The sequence below is a fragment of the Pristiophorus japonicus genome, chromosome 9 (assembly GCF_044704955.1).
Source record: "Pristiophorus japonicus isolate sPriJap1 chromosome 9, sPriJap1.hap1, whole genome shotgun sequence".
Lineage (NCBI taxonomy): Eukaryota > Metazoa > Chordata > Chondrichthyes > Pristiophoridae > Pristiophorus > Pristiophorus japonicus.
In genome coordinates, this window is record NC_091985.1 from 223,080,017 (window position 1) to 223,104,188 (window position 24,172).

At 45.0% G+C, this 24,172-nt stretch overlaps 1 protein-coding gene across 7 annotated transcripts in view; it reads left to right on the forward strand.

The window, feature by feature from the left end:
• LOC139273761 (gastrula zinc finger protein XlCGF57.1-like) overlaps positions 1-23,609 on the forward strand; it is a 69,462-nt gene extending 45,853 nt beyond the window's left edge. For 5 of the 7 annotated variants that reach the window (XM_070890820.1, XM_070890819.1, XM_070890824.1 and 2 more), the window contains 2 exons: positions 4,096-4,283; positions 19,688-21,119. In XM_070890820.1, the coding sequence (XP_070746921.1) occupies positions 20,052-20,837 (786 nt within the window). In that variant the 5' untranslated portion in view covers positions 4,096-4,283; positions 19,688-20,051 and the 3' untranslated portion in view covers positions 20,838-21,119. Of the gene's footprint in view, positions 1-1,533; positions 1,688-4,095; positions 4,284-19,687; positions 21,326-22,856 lie in introns of those variants that run through there. The other 2 variants (XR_011595341.1, XM_070890822.1) reach the window with 2 other exon arrangements.
• The last annotated feature ends 563 nt before the right edge of the window (positions 23,610-24,172 follow it).

Below are 24,172 nucleotides of genomic sequence, written 5' to 3' on the forward strand. Positions count from 1 at the left end.
CAGAAGACTGCTCTTGACAGAGCCTTACCTCTACATAGGCTGCTGCCTGTGTGCCTGATGGTGGAGTCCCCAATGAGGATTGCCCATTGCCTCTTGCTCTTGCTCTGGCTGTTCAAACAACGTCCTCTTGGACTTTTCAGCCTTCCTCTTACCTTTTCCAAGATGCTGATATAAGGATTGAGGTTTGGTATCACTGGTGCTGACCTCACTGCCTGTCGTGTTCTCCAAATCACAAAGCGGGGCATACCGGTTTGAAGTAATAAGAGAATCCAAAGAAACTGTCCCTTTAAATGGACACAGAGACTCTCTCCCTTTAAACAGGCACAGAGACTATGTGAAACTAAGAAAGAAGCATTATTGGCCAACTAAAAGTAAACCAGATGCTGGGGCCTGTAAGTAGCGCTCCACCAGCCGACATCCGACTGAAGCCCGACTGCTATCATCATCAGTGCCAGGCACAGGACCAGGGGGCGAGGGACAATTTTTGTTCCGGGGCACTGTGCATGGTGATGACGTCAGCCTCACTGAGCACAGCAGAGCGGGGTGCAACGTCTTACCGTCGCTGCAAAACTCCCGGCAAATTTAGCGGAAAGCGCTGTTCTCACTGCGCCCAGTCGCAAACTCATTTGCATCCCATTTCACCAGCTGGGAATGTTAATGGGAGATATAAAGTAGCAAAATTTCACCCCCTCTCCCTTTAAACAGGCACAGATTCACTGCAAATTTAAACAAACGCAGATACACTTCCCCTTTAAACATGTACAGAGCCACTGCCCATTTAAACAGGCACAGGGACACTGCACCTTTGTGAGTCTCAGAGACACTGCCCCTTTAAACCGTCCCAGGGACACCGCCTCTTTAAAAACAGGCAGTGACACCCTCAAAGCCTCATCAAGTGCATCATCATCATAGGCAGTCTCTCGAAATCGAGAAAGATTTGCTTCCACTCTAAAAGTGAGTTCTTAGATGACGGAACAGTCTAATATGGGTATTACAGTCTCTGTCACAGGTGGGACAGACAGTCGTTGAAGGAATGGGTGGGTGGGACTGGTTTGCCGCACGTTCTTTCCGTTGCCCGAGTTTGTTTTCTGCATGCTCTAGGCGACGAGACTCGAGGTGCTCAGCACCCTCCCGGATGCACTTCCTCCACTTAGGATGGTCTTTGGCCAGAGACTCCCAGGTGTTGGTGGGGATGTTCCATTTTATCACGGAGGCTTTGAGGGTGTTACTGAAATGCTTCCTCTGCCCACCTGAGGCTCGCTTTCCATGTAGGAGTTCTGAGTAGAGCGCTTGCTTTGGGAGTCTTGTGTCAGGCATGTGAACGATGTGGCCCACGCAGCAGAGCTGGTCGAGTGTGGTCAGTGCTTCGATGCTGGGGATGTTGGCCTGATCGAGGACGCTAACGTTGGTGTGTCTGTCCTTCCAGGGAATTTGTAGGATCTTGCGGAGACATCGTTGGTGGTAATTCTCCAGCGGTTTGAGATGTCTACTGAATACGGTCCACTTCTCAGCCATACAGGAGGGCAGGTATCACTATGGCCCTGTAGATCATGATCTTGATGACAGATTTGAGGGCATGATCTTCGAACACTCTTTTCCTCAGGCGCTCGAAGGCTGCGCTGGCACACTGAAGGCGGTGTTGAATCACATTGTCGGTGTCTGCCCTTGCTTCTAATAGGCTCCCGAGGTATGGAAAGTAAGTGGTCCATGTTGACTGGGGGGGGCGGGGGGGGGGCAGTGCTGTGTGGTGGGGTCACGTTGGTGGAGGACCTTTGTCTTACGGATGTTTCGTGTCAGGCCTATGCTTTCGTAGGCCTCAGTGAAGATGTTGACTATGACTTGGAGTTCAGTCTCTGAATGTGTGCCGACACAGAACAAGTGCAACATCCCCCACCGACACTTGGGAATCCCTGGCCAAGACCGCCCTAAGTGGAGGAAAAGCATCCGGGAAGACGCTGAGCACCTCGAGTCTCTACGCCGGGAGCAAGCTGAAGCCAAGAGTCGACAGTGACACCCGTTCCTTTAACCACCATCTGTTCCCACCTGTGACAGGGACTGTAAGTCCCGCATTGGATTCTTCAGTCACCTGAGAATGTGGAAGCAAGTCATCCTCGACTCTGAGGGACTGCCTCAGAAGAGAAGCCCCAGCCCCTTTAAACAGGCACAGTGACCCTGCCCCTTTAAACAGGTTCTGCTCACACAATCAGAGAATGGAAGAAGCCCATTTAGCCCGTCGAGCCCGTGCCGGCTCCCAGCTCGTCCCACACTCTCACCCTTTCCCCCGATCTTTGCAAATGTTTTTCTTTCAGATACTTATCCAATTCCCTTTTGGAAGTTGTGATTGAGTCTGCCTCCACCACCCTTTCAGGCCGTGCATTCCAGATCCTAACCACTCTCTGCGTACAAAAGTTTTTTCTTGCATCGCCTTTGGTTCATTTGCCACTAAGGGTGGGAGGCGGCGGTGTTTGGGGTGTGTTGTGGTCTCTATGAGGGGGTCAGGTTCCCTTCTGACCAACTTGAGCAGTTTCGAATCGCTCCCCCTCTCTTGGGTTCTGTACTCTGGATTTATTTGGGGGTGTGACAAAAGTGCAGGGGACACTGGTTTGATGCAAAGAATTTTGGTTTTATTACAGTCCAGGTAATACAGGCTTATTACTCTAGTAAGAAAATACACAGCCAAACTTACAATTACTCTAACAAAGAACAATACAAGGAAAGGTACAAGGTCAAACTTATAATCACTCTAATAAAGTACCTTACACTACACATTCAAAGGGGGCTGCAGTAAAATTATACCTCCCACCTCCCAATACCTAATTCTAGCTAGGTTAGACTCCAGGGCAGGGACTTATGCTTACCAATCCTTTTGATAGTTAATGGTAGATGGTGATGTTCTTCCTTCCTTCAGGACTTCAAGCCTTCGAGGCTGGAGAAGTTAGTTTTACAACTGTCACGTTGGTTTTGCTTCTTGTCTTGATGAGGTAGTAGCGAACACCCCTCTCCCCACCAACCTCTGTTGGAAACAGTGGCCAGTTATACGATTTCAGTGTTCTAATCTTGCCACCAAATCTCTTCACAATCCTTTGTATAATTTTGGCGGGCTTGGTTCTTCTTTGTAATATTTTGTCGGGCTTGTTAAAGTTGATATGTCTTGGGTGGGTTGATCTTCGAAAAACTGTTTCCTGATGGAAATATTAATTTGGTAATTGCAATGTCCTTTTGTGCTTAGTCTTTCGCATACAGGCTGGATTGGGCCTCTTTGTGATGTTTCTGCTGAAAATGGTTTGTCCAGACCCATGTTGATGGGGAGCTATCTCTGGGTGATACTGTGATGGTAATGTCTCTTGTGGAGGAAGATTTCCAAATACTCATTCATCCAGACAGGTTAACCCAGTCCTCACACCCAGACAGTCCCAATAATCAAGTGGGCTTCTTTAGTTCCCTAGGTCTGCCCACAGGCTTGAATTTGTCTTGTAAAAGTTCATAATTCTATTAAAGTTCGTAGTTTCTTCCATAAGCACTTTAGAATTCCAAACTTTTTGGCAGATAGTCCCAACTTAAATTTCCTTTCGAATGAGCCCAAACACAGGGAGGGAGGGGTTCTGGTGAATTTTGCTCTCTGCTGTCTCCTCAGTTTCTCTCTCTACCCTGTCCAGACCCCTCATGATTTTGAATACCTCAATCTAATCACCTCTTAACCTTTTCTGCTCCAAGGAGAACAACTCCAGTTTCTTTAGTCTACCCATGTAACTGAAATCCCTCATCTCGTGAATCATTCTTGTAAATCTTTTCCGCACCCTCTAAGGCCTTAGCATCCTAATGTGCGATGCCCAGAATTGGACACAATACCCCAGTTGAGGCTGAACCAGTGTTTTATAAAGGTTCATCATAACCGCCTTGCTTTTGTACTCCATGATGCCCAGGATTCCGTAAGCTTTATTAACTGATTTCTCAACCACTCCTGTCACCTTCAGAGATTTGTGCACATATACCCGCAAATCTCACTGTTCATGCACCTCCTTTTGGATTGTACTCTTTAGTTTATTTTGCCTCTCCTCGTTCATTTAATCATGCTTCTCCAATTTTATTTCTCAGATTCACGGCCTCATTTTATTTCTTCCTCTGAGCACTTAACTCAATCTGGCAGCATGATGTTGGCGAGTGGTGATTAATTGCCCTGGGAACCAACAGGAAGAGAGCTCAGAGGCCGGAGGGCCCAGGGAGCAGAATGTTCTGCAACCAATCGCGGTGCTTGAGGGTTGGATCCTGAGTCAGCCAGTCAGGTGAGTCAGTGTGAACCCCTGTTAAACTATTTATCTTTTAAAAGTTAGATCGCAATTTCTTTTCTCAACAAAACAGTTTAACATTTGTCAGTATTTTGGGTCCCTCGAGTTCCTATTATGAGTTTCAGGTACTTCAGTGCCAAGTGGACTAGGTGTTTAAAGGTCATTCAATTCCCTCTTTCCACTTTGCTGTTAGTTAAATGTACAGTGATTGATTTCTTCTCATTATGCATTTGTAGTAGTTAAGGTAACATCCTTCCTGTTGGCAGTGAGTCACATTCTGTGCTGGGCGAGATGGCTGGTGGCACCAGCCTTTAAAATTGTCATCCTCTTGTTCAAATCTCTCCAGGGTCTCGCCCCTCCCTATCTCTGCAACCTCCTCCTGCCCACCAACCTGCTTAATAGGCTGGGTTTGTTTTCTTTGAAACAGAGGAGTATATGGGGAGAACTTAATGAGGTCTATAAAATTATGAGGGGCCTAGATAGAGCGGATAGGAAGGACCTGTTTCCCTCAGCACAGGGGTCAACAACGAGGGTGTATAGGGTTAAAGTAATTGGGGGGGAGGTTTAGAAGCGATTTGAGGGGAAATTTCTTCACCCAGAAGGTGGTGGGGGTCTGGAACTCACTGCCTGAAAGGGTGGTAGAAGCAAAAACCCTCACCACAGTGCGTCCGTGAGGCTGAGAACTTTGTTGATAGCATGTTTCGGGGGGTGTTCACCCTGCAGCTTAAGTGAGTGCAGGTATAGGAGGGAATGGGTGACCGCCAGACAGACAAGGAGGACCAGGCAGGTGGGGCAGGAGTCCCCTGACTCACTAACCGGTTTTCAGTTCCGGATACTGGTGAGCCCGATGTTTGCACTGGGGAGTACAACCAATGCCAAGTCCACGGCACCACGGGTTGCTCAGCTGCAGGCAGATTTTAGGGAGCTACGAAAGCGATTAAAAGCACGACCTCAAAGGTCATAATCTCTTGATTACTCCTGGTGCCACGTACTAGTGAGTACAGAAATAGGAAGATAGAACAGATGAATGCACAGCTGGAGAGATAGTGCAGGAGGGAAGTCTTTAGATTCCTGAGACTTTGGGACCATTTCTGGAGGAGATGGGACCTGTACGTGCCGGGCGGGTTGCCCCTCAACAGGACCGGGACTGATATCCTCACCGGGGATTTTGCTAATGTTTGGAAGGCAGAAGAAACAAAGGCTAGAAAATAGACAACAAGGGAGTTTGGCAGTGCTAAATGCCAGTGCCAGTATGTTTCAGTGAGATCGCCCCTCATTCTTCTAAACTCTAAAGTGTATAGGCCCATTCTACACACTCTCTAATCATAAGACAGCCCTCTTCAGAAACACTTCAATGCCAGTGCAAGGAGTCTAGGGAATGATGGCAGATGAGATGAGGGCACTGATGGACATGTGTGAGTATGATATTGTAGCTATTAGTGAGACATGGCTAAAAGAACTACAGGAATGACAGCTCAACATTCCTGGTTACAGCGTTGCCAGTGACACCCACATCCCATGAATGAATAATAACGATGAATTTGAAATATTAGATGAAATAAACAGGTCTAGTTGCACCTCCCCTTTTCCTAATCTGTCACCATTCAGATAATAGTCTGTCTCTCTGTTTTTACCACCAAAGTGGATAACCTCACATTTATCCACAAAGGGCCTCGCACAACGAGATTGCTAATTAATCCTCTCTCATTACACAACACCCAGCCTAAGGTGGCCTCCCCACCCCTCCCCCAGTTGGTTCCTCGACATATTGGTCTAGAAAACCATCCCTTACGCACTCCAGGAAATCCTCCTCCATCGTATTGCTTCCAGTTTGGTTAGCCCAATCGATATGCATGTTAAAGTCACCCATGATAACTGCTGCACCTTTATTGCACGCACCCCTAATTTCCTGTTTGATGCCCTCCCCAACATCACTACTACTGTTTGGAGGTCTGTACACAACTCCCACTAATGTTTTTTGCCCTTTGGTGTTCTGCAGCTCTACCCATATAGATTCCACATCATCCAAGCTAATGTCCTTCCTAACTATTGCATTAATCTCTTCTTTAACCAGCAATGCTACCCCACCTCCTTTTCCTTTTATTCTATCCTTCCTGAAGCAAGGCTTTTGATAAGGTCCTATTGGCAGACTGGTCACTAAAGTTAAAGCTCATGGGATCCAGAACATAGTGACAAGTTGCATTCAAAATTGGCTAAGGCAGGAAGCAAAGTGTAATGGTCGATGGGTGTTTTTGTGACTGGGAGGATGTTTCCAGTGGGGTTTTACAGGGCTCTACTTTAGTCCCTTTCTTTTTGTGGTATATAATCAATGATTTGGACTTGAATGTAGGGGTTTTGATTAAGAAGCTTGCAGATGATATGAAAATTGGTCGTGTGGTTGACAATGAAGAAGAAAGCTGTAGACTGCAGGAAGATATCAATGGACTGGTCAGGTGGGCACAACAGTGGCAAATGGAATTCAATCTGCAGAAATGTGAGGTAATGCATTTGTGAAGGGCTAACTAGACAAGTAAATACACAATAAATGGTAGGATACTGAGAAGTGTAGAGGAACAGAGGGACCTTGGAGTTCATGTCCATAGATCCCTGAAGGAACTAGGACGGGTAGATAAGGTGGTTATTAGCCGAGGCATAGAATATAAAAGCAGGGAGGTTATGCTTGAACTATATAAAATTCCAGTTACGCCACAGTTAGAGTACTGCGTGCAGTTAGAGTCACCACATTACAGGAAAGATGTGCAGTAAAGAGGGTACAGAGGAGATTTACGAGGATGCTGCCTCAACTGGAGAATTTTAACTGAGGAAAGATTGGATAGGCTGGGGTTGTTGTCTTTGGAATAGAGGAGGCTGAGGGGAGCCCTATTTGAGGTCTATAGAATTAAGAAGGGCCTAGATAGAGTGGATATGAAGGACCTATTTCCCTTAGCAGAGTGGTCAATAACCAGGGGGCATAGATTTAAAGTAATTAGTAGAAGGTTCAGATGGGATTTGAGGAGACAATTTTTCACGCAGTGGGTGGTGGGGGTCTGGAACTCACGCCTGAAAGGGAGGCAGAAACACTCACCACATACTCAACGTACTTTGATGCGCACATAAAGTGCCGTAACCTATAAGGTTACGGACCAAGAACTGGAAAGTGGGATTAGGCGGACATGGCTTCCTTCTGTGCTGTAAATTTCTGTAATTCTATGATCCTGTACTTGCAGTGGTGACTTTTGTAAATTATGAGGACAGGTTGCACAGACTAGGCTTGTATTCCTTTGAATTTCGAAGATTAATGGTTGACCTAATTAAGATGTTTAAGATGATTAAAGGAAAAACTATTTCCTCTGGTGAGGGCATCCACCGCAAGATGGTTCAGGGGTGATGTCAGGAAGCACTCCCTCACACAAATGCTGAGAGGCTGTTTCTCGTGGCTCGAGAGTCTAGAACTCGGGGTCAGAGGGGCCAATATTCCTCATTGCCTTTAATTCTTCCTGCATCTAACCTGTCCAATCCCGTCAGAATTTTATATGTTTCTATGAGATCCCCTCTCATCCTTATAAACTCCAGTGAATACAGTCGATCCAGTCTCTCCTCATATGTCAGTCCTTCCATCCCGGAAATCAGTCTGGTGAACCTTCGCTGCACTCCCTCAAGAGCAAGAATGTCCTTCCTCAGATTAGGTGACCAAAACTGAACACAATATTCCAGGTGAGACCTCACCAAGGCCCTGTACAACTGCAGTAAGACCTCCCTGCTCCTATACTCAAATGCCCTAGCAATAAAGGCCAACATACCTTTGCCGCCTTCACCACCTACTGTACCTGCATGCCAACTTTCAATGACTGACGTACCATAACACCCAGGTCTCGTTGCACCTCCCCTTTTCCGAATCTGCCACCATTCAGATAATATTCTGCCTTCGTGTTATTGCCACCAAAGTGGATAACCTCACATTTATCCACATTATACTGCATCTGCCATGCATTTGCCCACTCACCTAGCCTGTCCAAGTCACCCTGCAGCCCCTTAGCGTCCTCCTCACAGCTCACACCGCCACCCAGCTTAATGTCATCTGCAAACTTGGAGATATTACACTCAATTCCCTTGTCCAAATCATTAATGTATATTGTAAATAGCTGGGGTCCCATCACTGAGCCCTTCGGAACCCCACTAGTCACTGCCTGCCATTCTGAAAAGCACCCATTTATCCCGACTCTCTGCTTCCTGTCTGCCAACCAGTTCTCTATCACGTCAGTACATTACCCCCCAATACAATGTGCTTTAATTTTGCACACCAATCTCTTGTGTGGGACCTTGTCAAAAGCCTTTTGAAAGTTCAAATACACCACATCCACTTGTTTACTCTACCAGTTACATCCTCAAAAAAATCTAGATTTGTCAAGCAGGATTTCCCTTTCATAAATCCATGCTGACTTGGACCGATCCCGTCACTGCTTTCCAAATGTGCTGCTATTTCATCTTCAATAATTGATTCCAACATTTTCCCCACTACTGATGTCAGGCTAACTGGTCTATAATTACCCATTTTCTCTCTCCCTCGTTTCTTAAAAAGCGGTGTTACATTAGCTACCTTCCAGTCCATAGGAACTGATCCAGAGTCGATAGACTGTTGGAAAATGATCATCAATGCATCCACTATTTCTAGGGCTACTTCCTTAAGTACTCTGGGATGCAGACCATCAGGCCCTGGGGACATATCGGCCTTCAATCCCATCAATTTCCCGCCTAATAAGAATTTCCTTCAGTTCCTCCTTCTCACTAGACCCTTGGTCCCCTAGTATTTCCAGAAGGTTATTTGTGTCTTCCTTCGTAAAGACAGAACCAAAGTATTTGTTTAACTGGTCCGCCATTTCTTTGTTCCCCATTCTAAATTCACCTGAATCTGACTGCAAGGGACCTACATTTGTTTTCACTAATCTTTTTCTCTTCACATATCTGTAGAAGGTTTTGCAGTCACTTTTTATGTTCCCAGCAAGCTTCTCTCATACTCTATTTTCCCCCTTCTAATTAAACCCTTTGTCCTCCTCTGCTGTATTATAAAATTCTCCCAGTTCTCAGGTTTGCTGCTTTTTCTGGCCAATTTATATGCCTCTTCCTTGGATTTAACACAATCCTTAATTTCCTTTGTTAGCCACGGTTGAGCCACCTTCCCTGTTTTATTTTTACCCCATACAGGGATGTACAATTGTTGAAGTTCATCCATGTGATGTTTAAATATTTGCCATTGCCTGTCCACCGTCAACCCTTTAAGTATCACTCGCCAGTCTATTCTAACCAATTCGAGTCTCATACCATCGAAGTTACCGTTCCTTAAGTTCAGGACCCTAGTCTCTGAATTAACTGTGTCACTCTCCATCTTCATAAAGAATTCTACCATATTATGGTCACTCTTCCCCAAGGGGCCTCGCACAACAAGATTGCTAATTAGTCCTTTCTCATTACACATCACCCAGTCTAGGATGGCGAGCCCTCTAGTTGGTTCCTCAACATATTGGCCGAGAAAACCATCCCTAATACACTCCAGAAAATCCTTCTCCACCGCATTGCTACCAGTTTGGTTAGCCCAATCAATATGTAGGTTAAAGTCGCCCATGATGATTGCTGTACCTTTATTGCACACATCCCTAATTTCTTGTTTGATGCTGTCCCCAACCTCACTACTACTATTTGGTGGTCTGTACACAACTCCCACTAGCGTCTTCTGCCCTTTGGTATTCCGTAGCTCCACCCATACCGATTCCATATCATCCAAGCTAATGTCCTTCCTTACTATTGCATTAATTTCCTCTTTAATCAGCAATGCCACCCCACCTCCTTTTCCTTTCTGTCTATCCTTCCTGAATGTTGAATATCTCTGGATGTTGAGTTCCCAGCATTGGTCACCCTGGAGCCATGTCTCCGTGATCCCAAAATCTCTGCTCCTCCGCTTCTTTTAAAGTTTTACTATTTAATATTCATTTCCTCCCTTTTTCTTCCTGCCAAAATGTATCTCATCAGATTTCTCTGCACTAAATTTCATCTGACATCTACCTGCCCCATTTACAAACCTGTGCATTCAGACTGAACTCACTTACAGTCATCTTCACAGTTCCCCACGCTCCCCATTTTTGGCGTCATCTGGAGATCCGATCTTTTGCCCCATATACCCAAGTCCAGATCATTTCTCTCTATTGAGGAGCAATGGTCCCCACATTGACCCTGGGGGACACCACTGTTTACATCTCTCCAGTCTGAAGAACATCCATTAACCACTACTCTCTGTTTTCTGCTCTTTACCTAGCTTCCTCTCCATGTGGCCCTACTCCCTCTAATACTGTGAGCCTTAATTTGATCAACAAGCCTCCTGTACGGCATCTTATCAAACATTGTTTGACAATCCATCTACACAACATCCACTGCATTTCCTTTCTCACTGCACTGTGTTATTTCCTGAAATAATCCCTGCTGTGTGTCCTGAATGAACCCATTTCACTACCAAATGTTGCAATGTTTGCTCCACCCCAGAGTTCCATCTGTCTAAAGCCACAACAAAAGGTCCAATTTTTGCTGGAGTTTGACAGAAACCTGCTTTAAAAATGGGGCAGAGTTTCAGCAATCAGGGACGATCCAGCCTCAGCCCCGCCCACTGGATGTCACAAGCCCCGCCCCCTCACACTCCCATTGTTTGGAGGACCAGTCGCCCGCTCGGTCCTCCAGCCCCTCCCCCGCTCTTCCTATTGGTCTGGAGCTCCCGTCAATTACCCGGGCTGAATTAATGCTCAGTCTGGGGGTCTGGAGCTAATGTTGTGGAGTATTAAAAATATAACACTCACACGAAAGGGTTTTTGTAGAGAAAAGAGTTGTTTATTAAAAGCTGATTAATCAAGGGAGATCCGGCCTCATCAGTACCGTTACTGAGTGCTCTCAACGCCGATCTCACAGGACAAGCTGTGTAATTACATTTTTATACAGTTGATACAGTCAGCATGGTGGAACTACGTGGGGAAGTGTTCCATTGGTTAATACAGGTTACAACAATTTCATTGGGTGCAACAGTTACATTAATTTTATTGATTACAGTAATTTCTAATGATTCCATTGGTACATTCAGTTCTGACGACTGTTGCTAGGGAATAGCTGCCTACAGGTTATGTGTTACATTTCTAGGAACGTCTTCCCAGGCTAATTCTCAGACTAATGTCCTTGGCAGACATGGCTTACCCTCTGCTTAAAAGAGGCATTGTCCCTGTTATCTCCTGTGGCTGGAACATCGTGGCGGCCTCTCATTATTTCTGTGAGCTGTTTACATAAATCTTGTGGGTGTTCTTATCTCCTAAGAGAATTTCTCTGACCTTAGTGTTTCTGCCTAATTCAGCTATTCTACCATGAATGCATTTTAAACCTTACTCTCAGTCTTACTTTATTTTAATTACACCGAATTACTTTATCCCTAATTAAGATTTTTTGCTCTTACAATCCCCCATTTGATCAGGTGGTAACCCCTAATACCCACCACGAACAACAATTTTCCTTTCCCTGCCTTTTCCTGTCTTGATTCGTGTGTCTCTCGCCTCGGTTTCGTTGATCAGGCGATAGGATTGGGACACTCACGACTCATATCAGGTATTCATGCCGTCTTTGTGTTTGATTACATCTTTTTGGATCTAACAAAGGCTTTCTGCGTTCTTGGTTACGGGCCTTGGCCAACGTCTTTGCTCTGCGTCTCTTGTATCTGCCTGCACATTCTCCCCGGAGTATCAGCACCACTATCAGCTGCACTCGGACTAACACATGGGATATAATTCTAATCCCTATCTTGTAACTTTGCTCGGGTATGCCTCTCCTGTTTTTGCATTTGTTACATAACATCACCAACCAACCAACGGTCCTTTGAGCTCAGTTAAATCTTCAAGTAACGGGAATTGGTGGTGCTTGCTCTTCCATGTAATCATCAATATCTTGCTTAATCTCATCGCTTATATTGCCTTCCTGGCGTTTATATAGGTCATGTGTGCTCTTCCCACTACCACCGACACTCTGGGAGTAAAGCAAAAGTTAGGCATTGTAATGTTACAAGTCAAGCCTCCATCATCGTAAGTTCCCAGGCTAGTTACCACACAATATTCTCCTCACCCTTGATAGGCTTAATGTGTGGGTTCGGTTCGGGCAGGGCTTATTCCAATGACACATCCTTCTGTAGTATTGTCAAACCCACAGCTATCCTTGCTCCAGTCTCCCACTGGGTGAGTACATATAGTTAAGCTTCCTTCTCTCCGGCATCCGCATAAAGATATTCCCCTTATATTTCCATTCTTTTTGATCTCATACTGGTCCATCGCAGATGTACTCTTCCCCTCGTATTATGTTTGTTTCTCCTCCCATCCTCCTGTAACCGCATACACCCTAGTCATTCCTTTCAGGGTGCAGGCGTCTAATGGCCCAGTGTGCTGTACCATTTCTTTCAACTGGGTGCTATTTATCCAATCTGGAACTCGCCGCCCAGTTTGTATCTGATCCATATTGTGTCTCACCTGACCGATCATCCGTCTCCCATTGGCATGATGTGTCTCTTTTCCTGCCCTCGGCATCGTCCTCTCATTCCTGCTTATTTAGCTCGTTAATTGTTTGTGCATGGCCTTCCAATACGGATATACCCTCCAGCAGTATTTTGGATGTTTTAAATCCTAACTCTGAAGATTCTATCCCTATCCCGGCCTGTTTCCTCATCGTACCTCCATCGTTCTCCTCAAACTATCTGCTCCTGCTTGGATCACCTGTATAGCTAGTGCATCTACTAGCGAGGTCCGTGTACTTACTCCCTAAAGATGATCTCTGTCTTCCTCCTTTGTGTCTCAGCTGCTTATGATACTCCCTTGCTCCTGATGTGTCACTAGCTTTTCTCAGGATTGTGTCTAGCAATCGTGTGCACAGCACTTTAGTCTTGGGGCTAAACTTTTCTGGCAGGTATAGGTCTGTTAAATTTATGCTCACAGGTAACATTTCATGCTGCACATTGTCAAATAACAACATTCCCTCCGATCTCGTCACCAACCCGCCGGGCGGGCCTTCAGTAAGGGGATGTCAAGTAATTGGTGGTAGTGTTGTTGGTCCTGGGGTCGTGACTATTAATCATCACTGCTGGACCTGAATACTTTCTCTCTTCCTCACATATGACCTATTAACGAGGACGGCCCTAAGATCATGTCCCTCTCTGGGTCCAGACAATGTACTATTGCTTCTGTTCCAGGTTTAACTACCACGTGCTTTCCCAAGGTTAATTTGTTGGTTTACAATATTCAGGTAACATTTTGTTACCCACTTATCTTGTGGCTTCAAGATAAACGCTCCTGCCACTCAGATGCCGCCCCCTAGGGGCTGCTTTATGTAGTTGTTGTACCCTCTGGTGTGAGTATATGCTTCTGGGCCCCCTAGGGGCAGCCTTGTAGCTTGTCCTTGTAGAATCGGAAGGACGGTGGTGATCACGTTTATATTCTGTTGATAAAACACATCCTGCATATTCCAGGTTTTTAGTTTGTCTTACCATTTCTATTTCAACTGGATTGTTTGCACCGTTTCTCCGGGCATGTGCCCTTTTCCAGATCCACTTTATTATAGCCAGTATCCCTAATATTGCAAATATACATCCTAATCCTCTTTAAAAAGTCCATCTATCGTACCTTTATATTCTTTCAGCTGAGACCAGTGTTTCCATCGACCCCTACTTTTCATATCAATGCAAGCACATGTATCTCCACTAATTAATACCTCATATCGTCCGCTCCCCTAGGTGCGAACCCTGGTTTCTCTGCCACTTCCTTAACCATTACCTTCGCCCCCACCTCAGGGATTATAGCCGAGGCGGCTATCTCACTGTCTTCGTCCTCCTCCTTCTGCCTTTCTCGGACCTCCTGTCGCATACCTTTCAACTGCTCACTCAATTCCCTCACATACTTTCTGATTCTGTCTCGTAGGCGGCTTAATACCGAATATTCTACAAGTTTCTTTGATCACTTGATCCGTGAAATGAGTCCCTTGATCCGTGAAATGAGTCCCTTGATCCAAGCCAATCATGTGGTAATAAGACTGCCTCCCATTTAGCATTTCCACCAATGTGTGTTTTGTGTGCAGTATTATTTCTCCTATCATTATGACAGACTCACTAATTTTGACTGCCTAAGTGGCACAATCCAGTGCGGCCAGGCATCTGGACAGACCGGCAGCCGCTGGAGATTGCTGTGTCGAGTAGTAAGCTACGGGTCTCATCCTATCCCCATGCATTTGTGTCACCGCGGCTCCATAGAAGCCTCCCTGGTTCTCACAATATATGTGGATCGGGAGATCCATGTTCGGAAGTCCCAGCCCTGGAGCTGACATTAGGGCTTCCTTCAGATTACCGTATGCTGCTTCTTGTTCGGGGCCCACTCTACAGTTTCTAAGGATGGTTTTCCCACTTTCACTAGCCGCTGTATTGGTTCTGCGATTGCCACAAAGTTAGGTACAAAATTCCTGCAAATAGTTAAAGAGCCCCAGTACCTTACGCACCCCTCGGACTGTTTTTGGTTGGGGCATAATCCTAATGGCCTCCTTCCTGTCAGTGAACATGGTCCTAGTTCCTTGGGATATTTCGTGTCCCAGGTACTATACCACAGCTTGTCCGATTTGTGCCTTTTTTGGGATTTACTTTGAATCCTGTGTCCTGCAGGACTTCCAGTATTTCTATACGTGCTCCTGTATGCCCCCTATCATCCTCGGATGTTATTAGTAAGATCATCTATGTATTGTAGTATAGTACTCCTATACAGGGTTAAATCCACCTTTTCTATGGCTCAACTCATAGTCCGGTGGAATATAGCCGGGCTATTGTGGAACCCTTGTGGGACCCGTGTCCAGGTGTACTGATGGTCGCTGACTGTGAAGGCAAACTTATCTTGGGACTCTTTTGCCAGGGGTATGGACCAGAATCCATTGGCTATGTCTAATACAGTGAAGATCTTATGCTCTGGTTTTAATCCATTAAATGTGGTGGCTGGGCTGGCCACGATGGGATGTTGACGGGGAGTCACCTTATTGAGGGCAGTATAATCAATAGTTAACCGATATGATCCATCCGGCTTTTGCATGGGCCAGACAGGGGCATTTGTTGTTCCCTCTACCTCTGAGTATACCGCTTTCCAGTAACTTCCTCCACTATCTGTCTCACAGCCTGTGCAGCTTCTGGTTTTATCAGGTAGTTGGACACTTCCCACATTAGCATGCCTGTCAAAATTACTCTGGTTCCCCCAAGGTATTTCTAGATTGTTTCCAAACCTTTTAGTTTTATTTCTTTTTTTAAGAGATCAGATTTAACATTTTATTTTGAATGTATCTCAGTATTTTGTTGTGCCTTCTCTTAACCCGTGGTACTTGAAACCTTCACAACAAAATGAGCTCTTCACTGTTCCCATCCTAATCTCTGCTCCCCTTTTGTAATATTTGTATTTATTGTTGGATTACAAAATGTCAAATATGGTAATACTGTGTTTTTTGATCGGACTTCTCATTTATGCTTATAGTGATTCACAGATCACAGAATGCAAAGTACTTGTTTTATAATTGTGTGCCCAATTTCTGTTTTAGAAGCTGAACATCAAAAACTCTAATCTTTTGCTCTGTAGCTTCAATTTTGCGATACAGTATTTCATAAATTACATCTTTTTAAGCTGCAGCTTCTGACGCAGTAGTTGTGTAATTTTATTAAAAAGGCTTCCAAACCCAAGATTTTCCAATACAACCAAAATGTTTATCAAGGAGAATCACCTGAAATATCTCAATCACAATTCAAATATTGTACTGCCAATCTTTTCTTTAAAACTCTTTTTACTGAGCTAGAAGTTTTCATGTCAAGGTTTTATGCAAAGGAAAATGGGAGCGTACTTCCCCAGTCCGCAGGCTTTTTTTGAAGGCATTACAATTTCCCTTCTCCGTTCTTTATCTCATTCCTAGACTAAATTTATTGTCTTTCAACCCAATGTAATCAATGATTATATGTTTCTTTTGACAAGTAAATGAGCGTGTCGAAATTCTTTTTAAAAACCAACGGGACCACGCATTTTTGAACTTTTGCTCAACAAACCTATCTTTTGTGAATTTCCTAGCTCCGTAACTTATCATCCGAATAAATCCGCACCTGTGCTTCTACCTTAAAATGTAATTCAATTCTAGGTTCACACTTTCTTAAAACTTCCCACATACAGGACAACACTACAAAGGGTTTAAAAAAAAAACTTTCACTGTCCGAAAAAGTGGGTGGAGCGAAAACAAACAGACAGCTCCACCATTTTTTCCAAACAGGCTTTCAGACACATGAAAAATTCATTAATTCCCACCTCAAATATTCCGCAGTCAAAAATCACACAAGCACTTTCATTCAAAGACAGACGTTCACCAAAGTCTCTCTTCATTCAACAAAGCTTATTAATTGTTTGGTCAGCTCTATTTTTGGATCTATACGACACTATCAGGTTTTTTATGGTCATCCGAAAAATATCCTAGCCCCCCATAAGAGAGCAGTGTCCAGCATATCTTTACACGTCATACTCAGTTTTTGATACGTCTACCCTTATATCGGTTTCACTGTATTCTCAGATGCTGACTGTCTTCCCACTTGTATCACCTAACCCCAGTGTCTACAGTCCCACTGACTTCTTATCGATTAAACTGTATTCTAGATACTGACTGTCCCTCCAGTCAGTTTCCCCTACCCCTAGAGCCTGCAATCCCATCGACACCTTATGGATTTATCTGTATTCTAGATACTAATGGTTCCTCTACCCGGTTCCCCTTGAACTTAGAGGCCATATCCACATCGATGCCTTCTGATAGTGTCTATCGTGACTTCCCAATTCGCCAAAGTCTTTAACACCATAACAGACTTTTCACAGATTCAAGTACCCCGGGCAAAAGACACGTCTCATAACGGCTCACGTCGGATTATGAGGTAGTTGAAGATACTCACTCGTGATGGATTCGTATATGTTTGTCTGTTGGCTGCCCATTGTAACCCTGCTTGCAGCGCCATAATGTTGTGGGGTATTAAAAATATAACACTCACACAAAAGGTTTTTTTATAGAGAAAAGAGTTGTTTATTAAAACCTGATTAATCAAGGGCGATCTGGCCTCATCAGTACCGTTACTGAGTGCTCTCAACATCGATCTCATAGAACAAGTTGTGTAATTACATTTTTATACAGTTTAGATACAGTCAAAATGGTGGAAATACAGGTTACAACAATTTCATTGGGTGCTACAGTTACATTAATTTTATTGGTTTCAGTAATTTCTAATGATTCCATTGGTACAATCAGTTCTGACGACTGTTGCTAGAGAATAGCAGGTTACGTGTTACATTTCTGGGAACGTCTTCCCAGGCTAATTCTCAGACTGATGTCCTTGGCAGACATATGGCTACCCTCTGCTTAAAAGAGGCATTGTCCCTGTTATCTCCTGTGGCTGGAACATTGTGGCCTCCTCTCATTATTTCTGTGAGCTGTCTACATAAATCTTGTGGGTGTTCTTATCTCCCAAGAGAATTTCTCTGACCTTAGTGTTTCTGCCTAATTCAGCTATTGTACCATGAACGCATTTTAAACCTTACTCTCAGTCTTTCTTACTTAATTTTAATTACAACGATTTACTTTACCCCTAATTAAAGTTTTTCGCTCTTACAAGCTGCATTTGGAAAATAAACATTAATTGAACCTGTCAGTTACGGCATTCATTAAATTGTAATTAATAAAAATCACCAGAAAAAATATCTTCTGGAGTTTACTCAATGGGGTGTGAGTCTCCGCTGAGGGTTTGTTACAGTTTTGGTCTCCAAATCCAATCAAAACGGCCTGATTTTGGTCAGCTTGAATAGTGAACATACTGCAGACCTGTCTGCTCACCGATTTTTAAAATAATTTATTAATATTATTTATTGTCCCTCTGCCCCCAATCTTGATGAGATGACAAAATACAATTCATTTCCCCAAATTTGTCTTTCAATTATTGGAAAAAATCCTGAGGGACAGGATAAATTTTCATTCAGAAAGACACGAATTAATCAGGGACAGTCAGCATGGATTTGTTAAGGGAAGGTCGTGTCTGACTAACTTGATTGAAGTTTTTAAGGAGGTAACATGGAGAGTTGATGAGGGTGGTGCGTTTGATGTAGTCTATAAGGATTTTAGCAAGGCTTTTGATAAGGTCCCACATGGCAGACTGGTCACGAAAGTAAAAGCCGATGGGATCCGAGGCAAAGTGGCAAGTTGATCCAAAATTGGCTGAGGCAGGAAGCAAAGGGTAATGGTTGATGGGTGTTTTTGTGACTGGAAGGCTGTTTCCAGTGGGGTTCCACAGGGCTCAGTACTTGGTCCCTTGCTTTTTGTGGTATATAATCAATGATGTAGACTTGAATGTAGGGGGTATGATTAAGAAGTTTGCAGATGATACAAAAATTGACTGTGTAGTTGATGAGACAAAGCTGCAGACTGCAGGAAGATATCAATGAACTGGTCAGGTGGTAGAACAGTGGCAAATGGAATTCAAGAAGTGTGAGGTAATGCAGTGAGGTAATGGGGAGGTCTAACAAGATGAGGGAATACACAATAAATGGTAGGACATTGAAGTGTAGAGGAACAGAGGGACCTTGGTGTGCAGGTCCACAAATCCTTGAAGGAAGCAGGACAGATAGAATAAGGTGGTTAAAAGGCAGAAGGCATACGGAATACTTGCCGAGGCATGGAATACAAGAGCAGGGAGGTTGTGCTTGAAGTGTATAAAACACGAGTTAGGCCACAGCTAGAGTACTGCGTGCAGTTCTGGTCACCACATTACAGGAACGAGAGGGTACAGAAGAGATATGAGGATGTTGCCTGTACTGGTGAATTTTTAGCTATGATGAAAGATTGGCTAGGCTGGGGTTGTTTTCTTTCGAACAGCGGAGGCTGAGGTGCATAAAATTGAGGGGTCTAGATCGAGTGGCTAGGAGGGACCTATTCACCTTAGCAGAGGGAAAATAACCAGGAGGCATAGATTTAAAGTAATTGGTAGAAGGTATAGAGGGGATTTCAGGAGAATTTTTTCGCACAGGTTGGAGGGGGTCTGGAACACTCTGCCTGAAAGGGTGGAAGAGGCAGAAACACTCATAGCATTTAAAACGTACTTGGATATGCACTTGAAATGCCATAACCTACAAGGCTACGGACCAAGAGCTGGAAAGTGGGATTAGACTGTACAGCTGTTTGTCAGCCAGCACACACACACTGGGTTGAATGGCCTCCTTCTGTGATGTAAATTTCTATGAAAACTAGAATTGTCTGTTCTGAATTTCTATCCTGCATTCAGTGATGGTTTTTCTAAACTCCTTTTACAGGGCTTTAGAAGGGAAGGATTTGCAGACGGGAAACTCAAACGAGATATCGCATCAAGATCTGACAGAGTTACTCCATTCATCAGGACCTGAATATCATCTGCCTTTGAATGTGGAAGAAGAAATGTTTGTCTATTCTGTCTGTGGGAAACGATTTCAAACATCAGTGTGACTGGAAAAGCACCAGGCACACACACACCCGAGTGAGAGTGTTCTAGTGAACTGCCTGTGGAAAGAGCTTTAACCAGTTACACAGCCTGAAAAACATCGCACCATTCACAGCAGGGAGAAACCGTACACGTCTTCTGTGTGTGGACGAGGCTTCAACTGATCGTCCAACCTGGAGAGACACAAGGACACCCACACCATGGAGAAACCGTGGGAATGTGGGAACTGTGGGAAGAGATTCAATTCTCTGTCTGAGCTGGAAACTCATCGATGCAGTTACACTGGGGAGAAGCCGGTCACCTGCTCCGAGTGTGGGAAGGGATTCACACTGACATCCCACCTGCTGACACACCAGCGAGTTCACACTGGGGAGAGACCGTTCACCTGCACCGAGTGTGGGAAGGGATTCACTTACCCATCCCACCTGCTGACACACCAGCGAGTTCACACTGGGGAGAGGCCGTTCACCTGCTCCGTGTGTGGGAAGGGATTCGCTCAGTCATCCAACCTGCTGACACACCAGCGAGTTCACACTGGGGAGAGACCGTTCACCTGCTCAGTGTGTGGGGAGGGATTCACTCAGTCATGCAATCTGCTGACACACCAGCGAATGCATACTGGGGAAAGACCGTTCACTTGCTCGGTGTGTGGGAAGGGATTCTCATTGTCGTCCCTACTGTTGAGACACCAGCGGGTTCACACCGGGGAGAGGCCGTTCAGCTGCTCAATGTGTGGGAAGAGATTCACTCAGTCATCCCACCTGTTGACACACCAGCGAGTTCACACCGGGGAGCGGCCGTTCACCTGCTCTGACTGTGGGAAGGGATTCACTAATTCATCCTACCTGCTGAAACACCAGCGAGTTCACACTGGGGAGAGGCCGTTCATCTGCTCCGAATGTGGGAAGGGATTCACTGATTCATCCAACCTGCTGACACACCAATATACTCACCGGAGAAAGACTGTTCCCCTGCTCAGTGTGTGAGAAGAGATTGACTCGGTCATATACCCTGCGGAGACACCAGGGAGTTCACACCGGGGAGAGGCCGTTCACCTGCGCCCTGTGTGGGAAGATTGGACCTGTTCATCCCACCTGCTGAGACACCATCAAATTCACTGCAGGGGTTGGATTCTGCTGTTAATCACATCCAGGACTGAACCATGTTCATTCTGACAGTTGGAGTTTGTTTCTGCTGATGTTAATAACCCCAAAACTGGGCTGGAGTTTAATATTTTGATATGTCAAGTAAATCAGCTTTCTTTCAAACACACTGTCGAGCATTTGATATCTCCAAGATAAGAGAAAACTACCTGATGTCCGATTACAGACTCTTCCATTTTTGGGCCTTTCCTGCTTTCTAACTCTAGATTATTTCAGTTCTCATACCTTCGGTTACTCTCGGGGACATGTTCCAGCTTGTGTGATGAAGTGCTTCCTGTCATCACCATGAATGGCTTAGCTCTAATTTTAAGGTTATGACCTCTTGTTTTGGACTCCCCCACCATAGGAAATAGTTTCTTTATCTACCCTACCATCTCTTTTAATCATAAAACACCTCAATTAGATCACCCTTTAATCTTCTATATTCAAGGGAATACAAGCCTCGTCTCCACAACCTGCCCTCATAATTTACAAAAGTCATCACTAAGTACAGGGTAGAAATTCTGAACACAGTTCTAGTTTCTCTGAAACATTCTTTCATTTCTAGTCCCTAAGCTGCAAGTCCCCCATCCAACGCACTCTCTCCTCGTCACATCCTCTCTGTTTGAAATCCAGATTCAATGCATGCTCTGATTTCTCCATTTCACTCCTGAAGGTGCTGTGTGATGTTGGGGTTCGGTCCCAGTCACTATTTGCCCTCAAACAGATACATAATGAGTGGAAATCAATCTCTACCTTTAACTCTCAGCGATATGGAAAGAGGGAAATGAATGATCTTTTAAACACCTGGTCCACTTGGCACTGAAGTGTCTGAAACTCCACTGCCTGTGGAAAGAGCTTTAACATCGCACCAGGGAAACAAAATAGTGACAAATGTTAAACTGTTTTATTGACAAAAGAAATCTTGCGTGAGTTTTTAAACCATAAATTGTTTAATGGCTTCACACTGACTCACCAGACTGTCCGACTCAGGTTACACCCCTCAAGCTCCACGATTGGTTGCAGAACATGCTGCTCCCTGGGACTCCGGCCTCTCTCCCTGTTGGTTCCCAGGGCAATCAATCACCACTCGCCAACATTATACTTCCAGATGAGGTTCAGGGGCTCAGAGGAAGGAAATAAATGAGGCTTTGAAACTGAGATGGGAAATGCAATTAGAGAAACGTGATTCAATATATTAACAAAACTATTTAAAATCAAATGAAATGAATTATAATTTCATGCCAAGTGGGAAACAAGTGATGTCTGGACTGTGCAGGAGTGTTTGCGCCTGGTTACAGAATGTGTCACTGGCTCTCCGCTCCAAATGAAGTTCTTCCAGTTTTGCTAGAGTAAATAAGGAGCAACTGTTTCCATTGGCAGAATGATTGGTCTCCAGGGGACACAGATTTAAGGCGATTGGCAAAAGAACTAGAGACAACATGAGGAAACTTTCACACAGCGAGTTGTGATCTGGAATGCACTCATGATGGCTCAAGTGTCCACCTTCTGTGCTGTCCTATTCTATGATTATGGCGGATGTCCATACCCAGAGTGCTCCACGTGGTGGAATATTCCCTATCTCCATCAGCTGGGTGGGGGTGGGGGGGTACAGTGCTTCTGAGCCCAGTAGGACCACCAATTTCCCATGTGGGACTGTCGAGGGAGGTGGGTTCCCTTCCCTGAAGGACATTAGTAAACCAGTTGGGTTTTTACGACAATCCGGCAGCTTTCATGGTCACTTTTTCTAGTGCAGGCCCCACATATGACCAGATTCTTTCAGCTCAATTTCATAAACTGTCTTTATGCTTTTGTGGGTTCTCTCTCTCACTCCATTTTTCCTGTTTGGAATTCATTTTACAGGTATTAAAATGGGACAATTTGTGGACTGGAAGCTCAAATCAAACATCACATTGAGATCTGACGGTGTAACTCAATACATCGGGATCTGAATATCATTTGAACATGGAATCAAAAAGCACCGTTCACAGCGGGAGAAACGGTACATGTGCACTCTGTGGACAAGGCTTCAACCGATTCTCTGACCCGTCGAGACACCAGCGAGTTCACACTGGGGAGAGACTGTTCACCTGCTCAGAGTGTGGGACGTGATTCACTCGGTCATCCTCACTAAACACCAGCGAGTTCACACTTGAGAGAGGCTAGTCACCTGCTCAGAGTGTGGGAAGGGATTCACTTGGTCATCCATCCTGCTGACACACCAGCGAGTTCACACTGTGGGGAGAAGCCTTTTAAATGCCCGGATTGTGGGAGTGCGATAAAAGTTCTAGGGAACTGACGTGCCATCCACGTGTTCACACTGACTAGAGACCTTTCAGGTGGGCTTTTATCTGACCTCACTGTACACCAGTGCACTCACTGGGGAGAGACCGTTCATCTGGTCCGAGTGTGGGAAGGGAGTCTCAGTGATCCAGCCTGCTGACACACCAGCGAGTTCACAAGTGATTGCAGGAGTTGGATTCTGCTGTTAATCAAATCCAGGATTGAATCGTGTTCATTCTTCCAGTTGGGGTTTGTTTCTGCTGATAATACTCCTGTAACTGGACTGGACTTTACTATTTGGGATATAGGTAAATAAATCAGCGTTACTTTCAACACATTGCTGCAGATTTTTGTCTTTCCCACCTGAGTAGTTAGCATCACCTGGTTGGAGCTCAGAGAGGACAATCTGGGGGGAGGATTGTACGCTGGGAACAAAACTTCAGCCTGGACACAGTCCTTCAGGGCCACACTGAGAGGGGCAAATGGCACTTTGGTCCTTCTCGTCTCTCTTCACTGACAGCAAACTCTCTGTTTCGGTTAATCTTGACGTGTTTAAGGACCAGATGATATTCACTCAAGGGTGTTTAAAGAGATGGGACGCGTGCTCTGTGAACCCCTTGCCCATATCTTCAACAGCTCAATAGAGTCAGGGATTGTGCCCTGAGATTGGAAGGCAGCTCACGTAGTTCCCATTTTCCAGATTGGGAACAAATCCGAGCCAGGGAACTAAAGGCGCATCAATGTGACCTCGATCACTGGGAAGATGTTTGAAGGGATTCCAGGAGATGCTGTTTTCGATCATGGGGAATGGGAAGGGGCCCATTAGAGATACTGAACACGGCTTCCACAAAACAAGGTCACGTCTTACAAACTAGCTTGAGTTTGTAAAGAAGTTG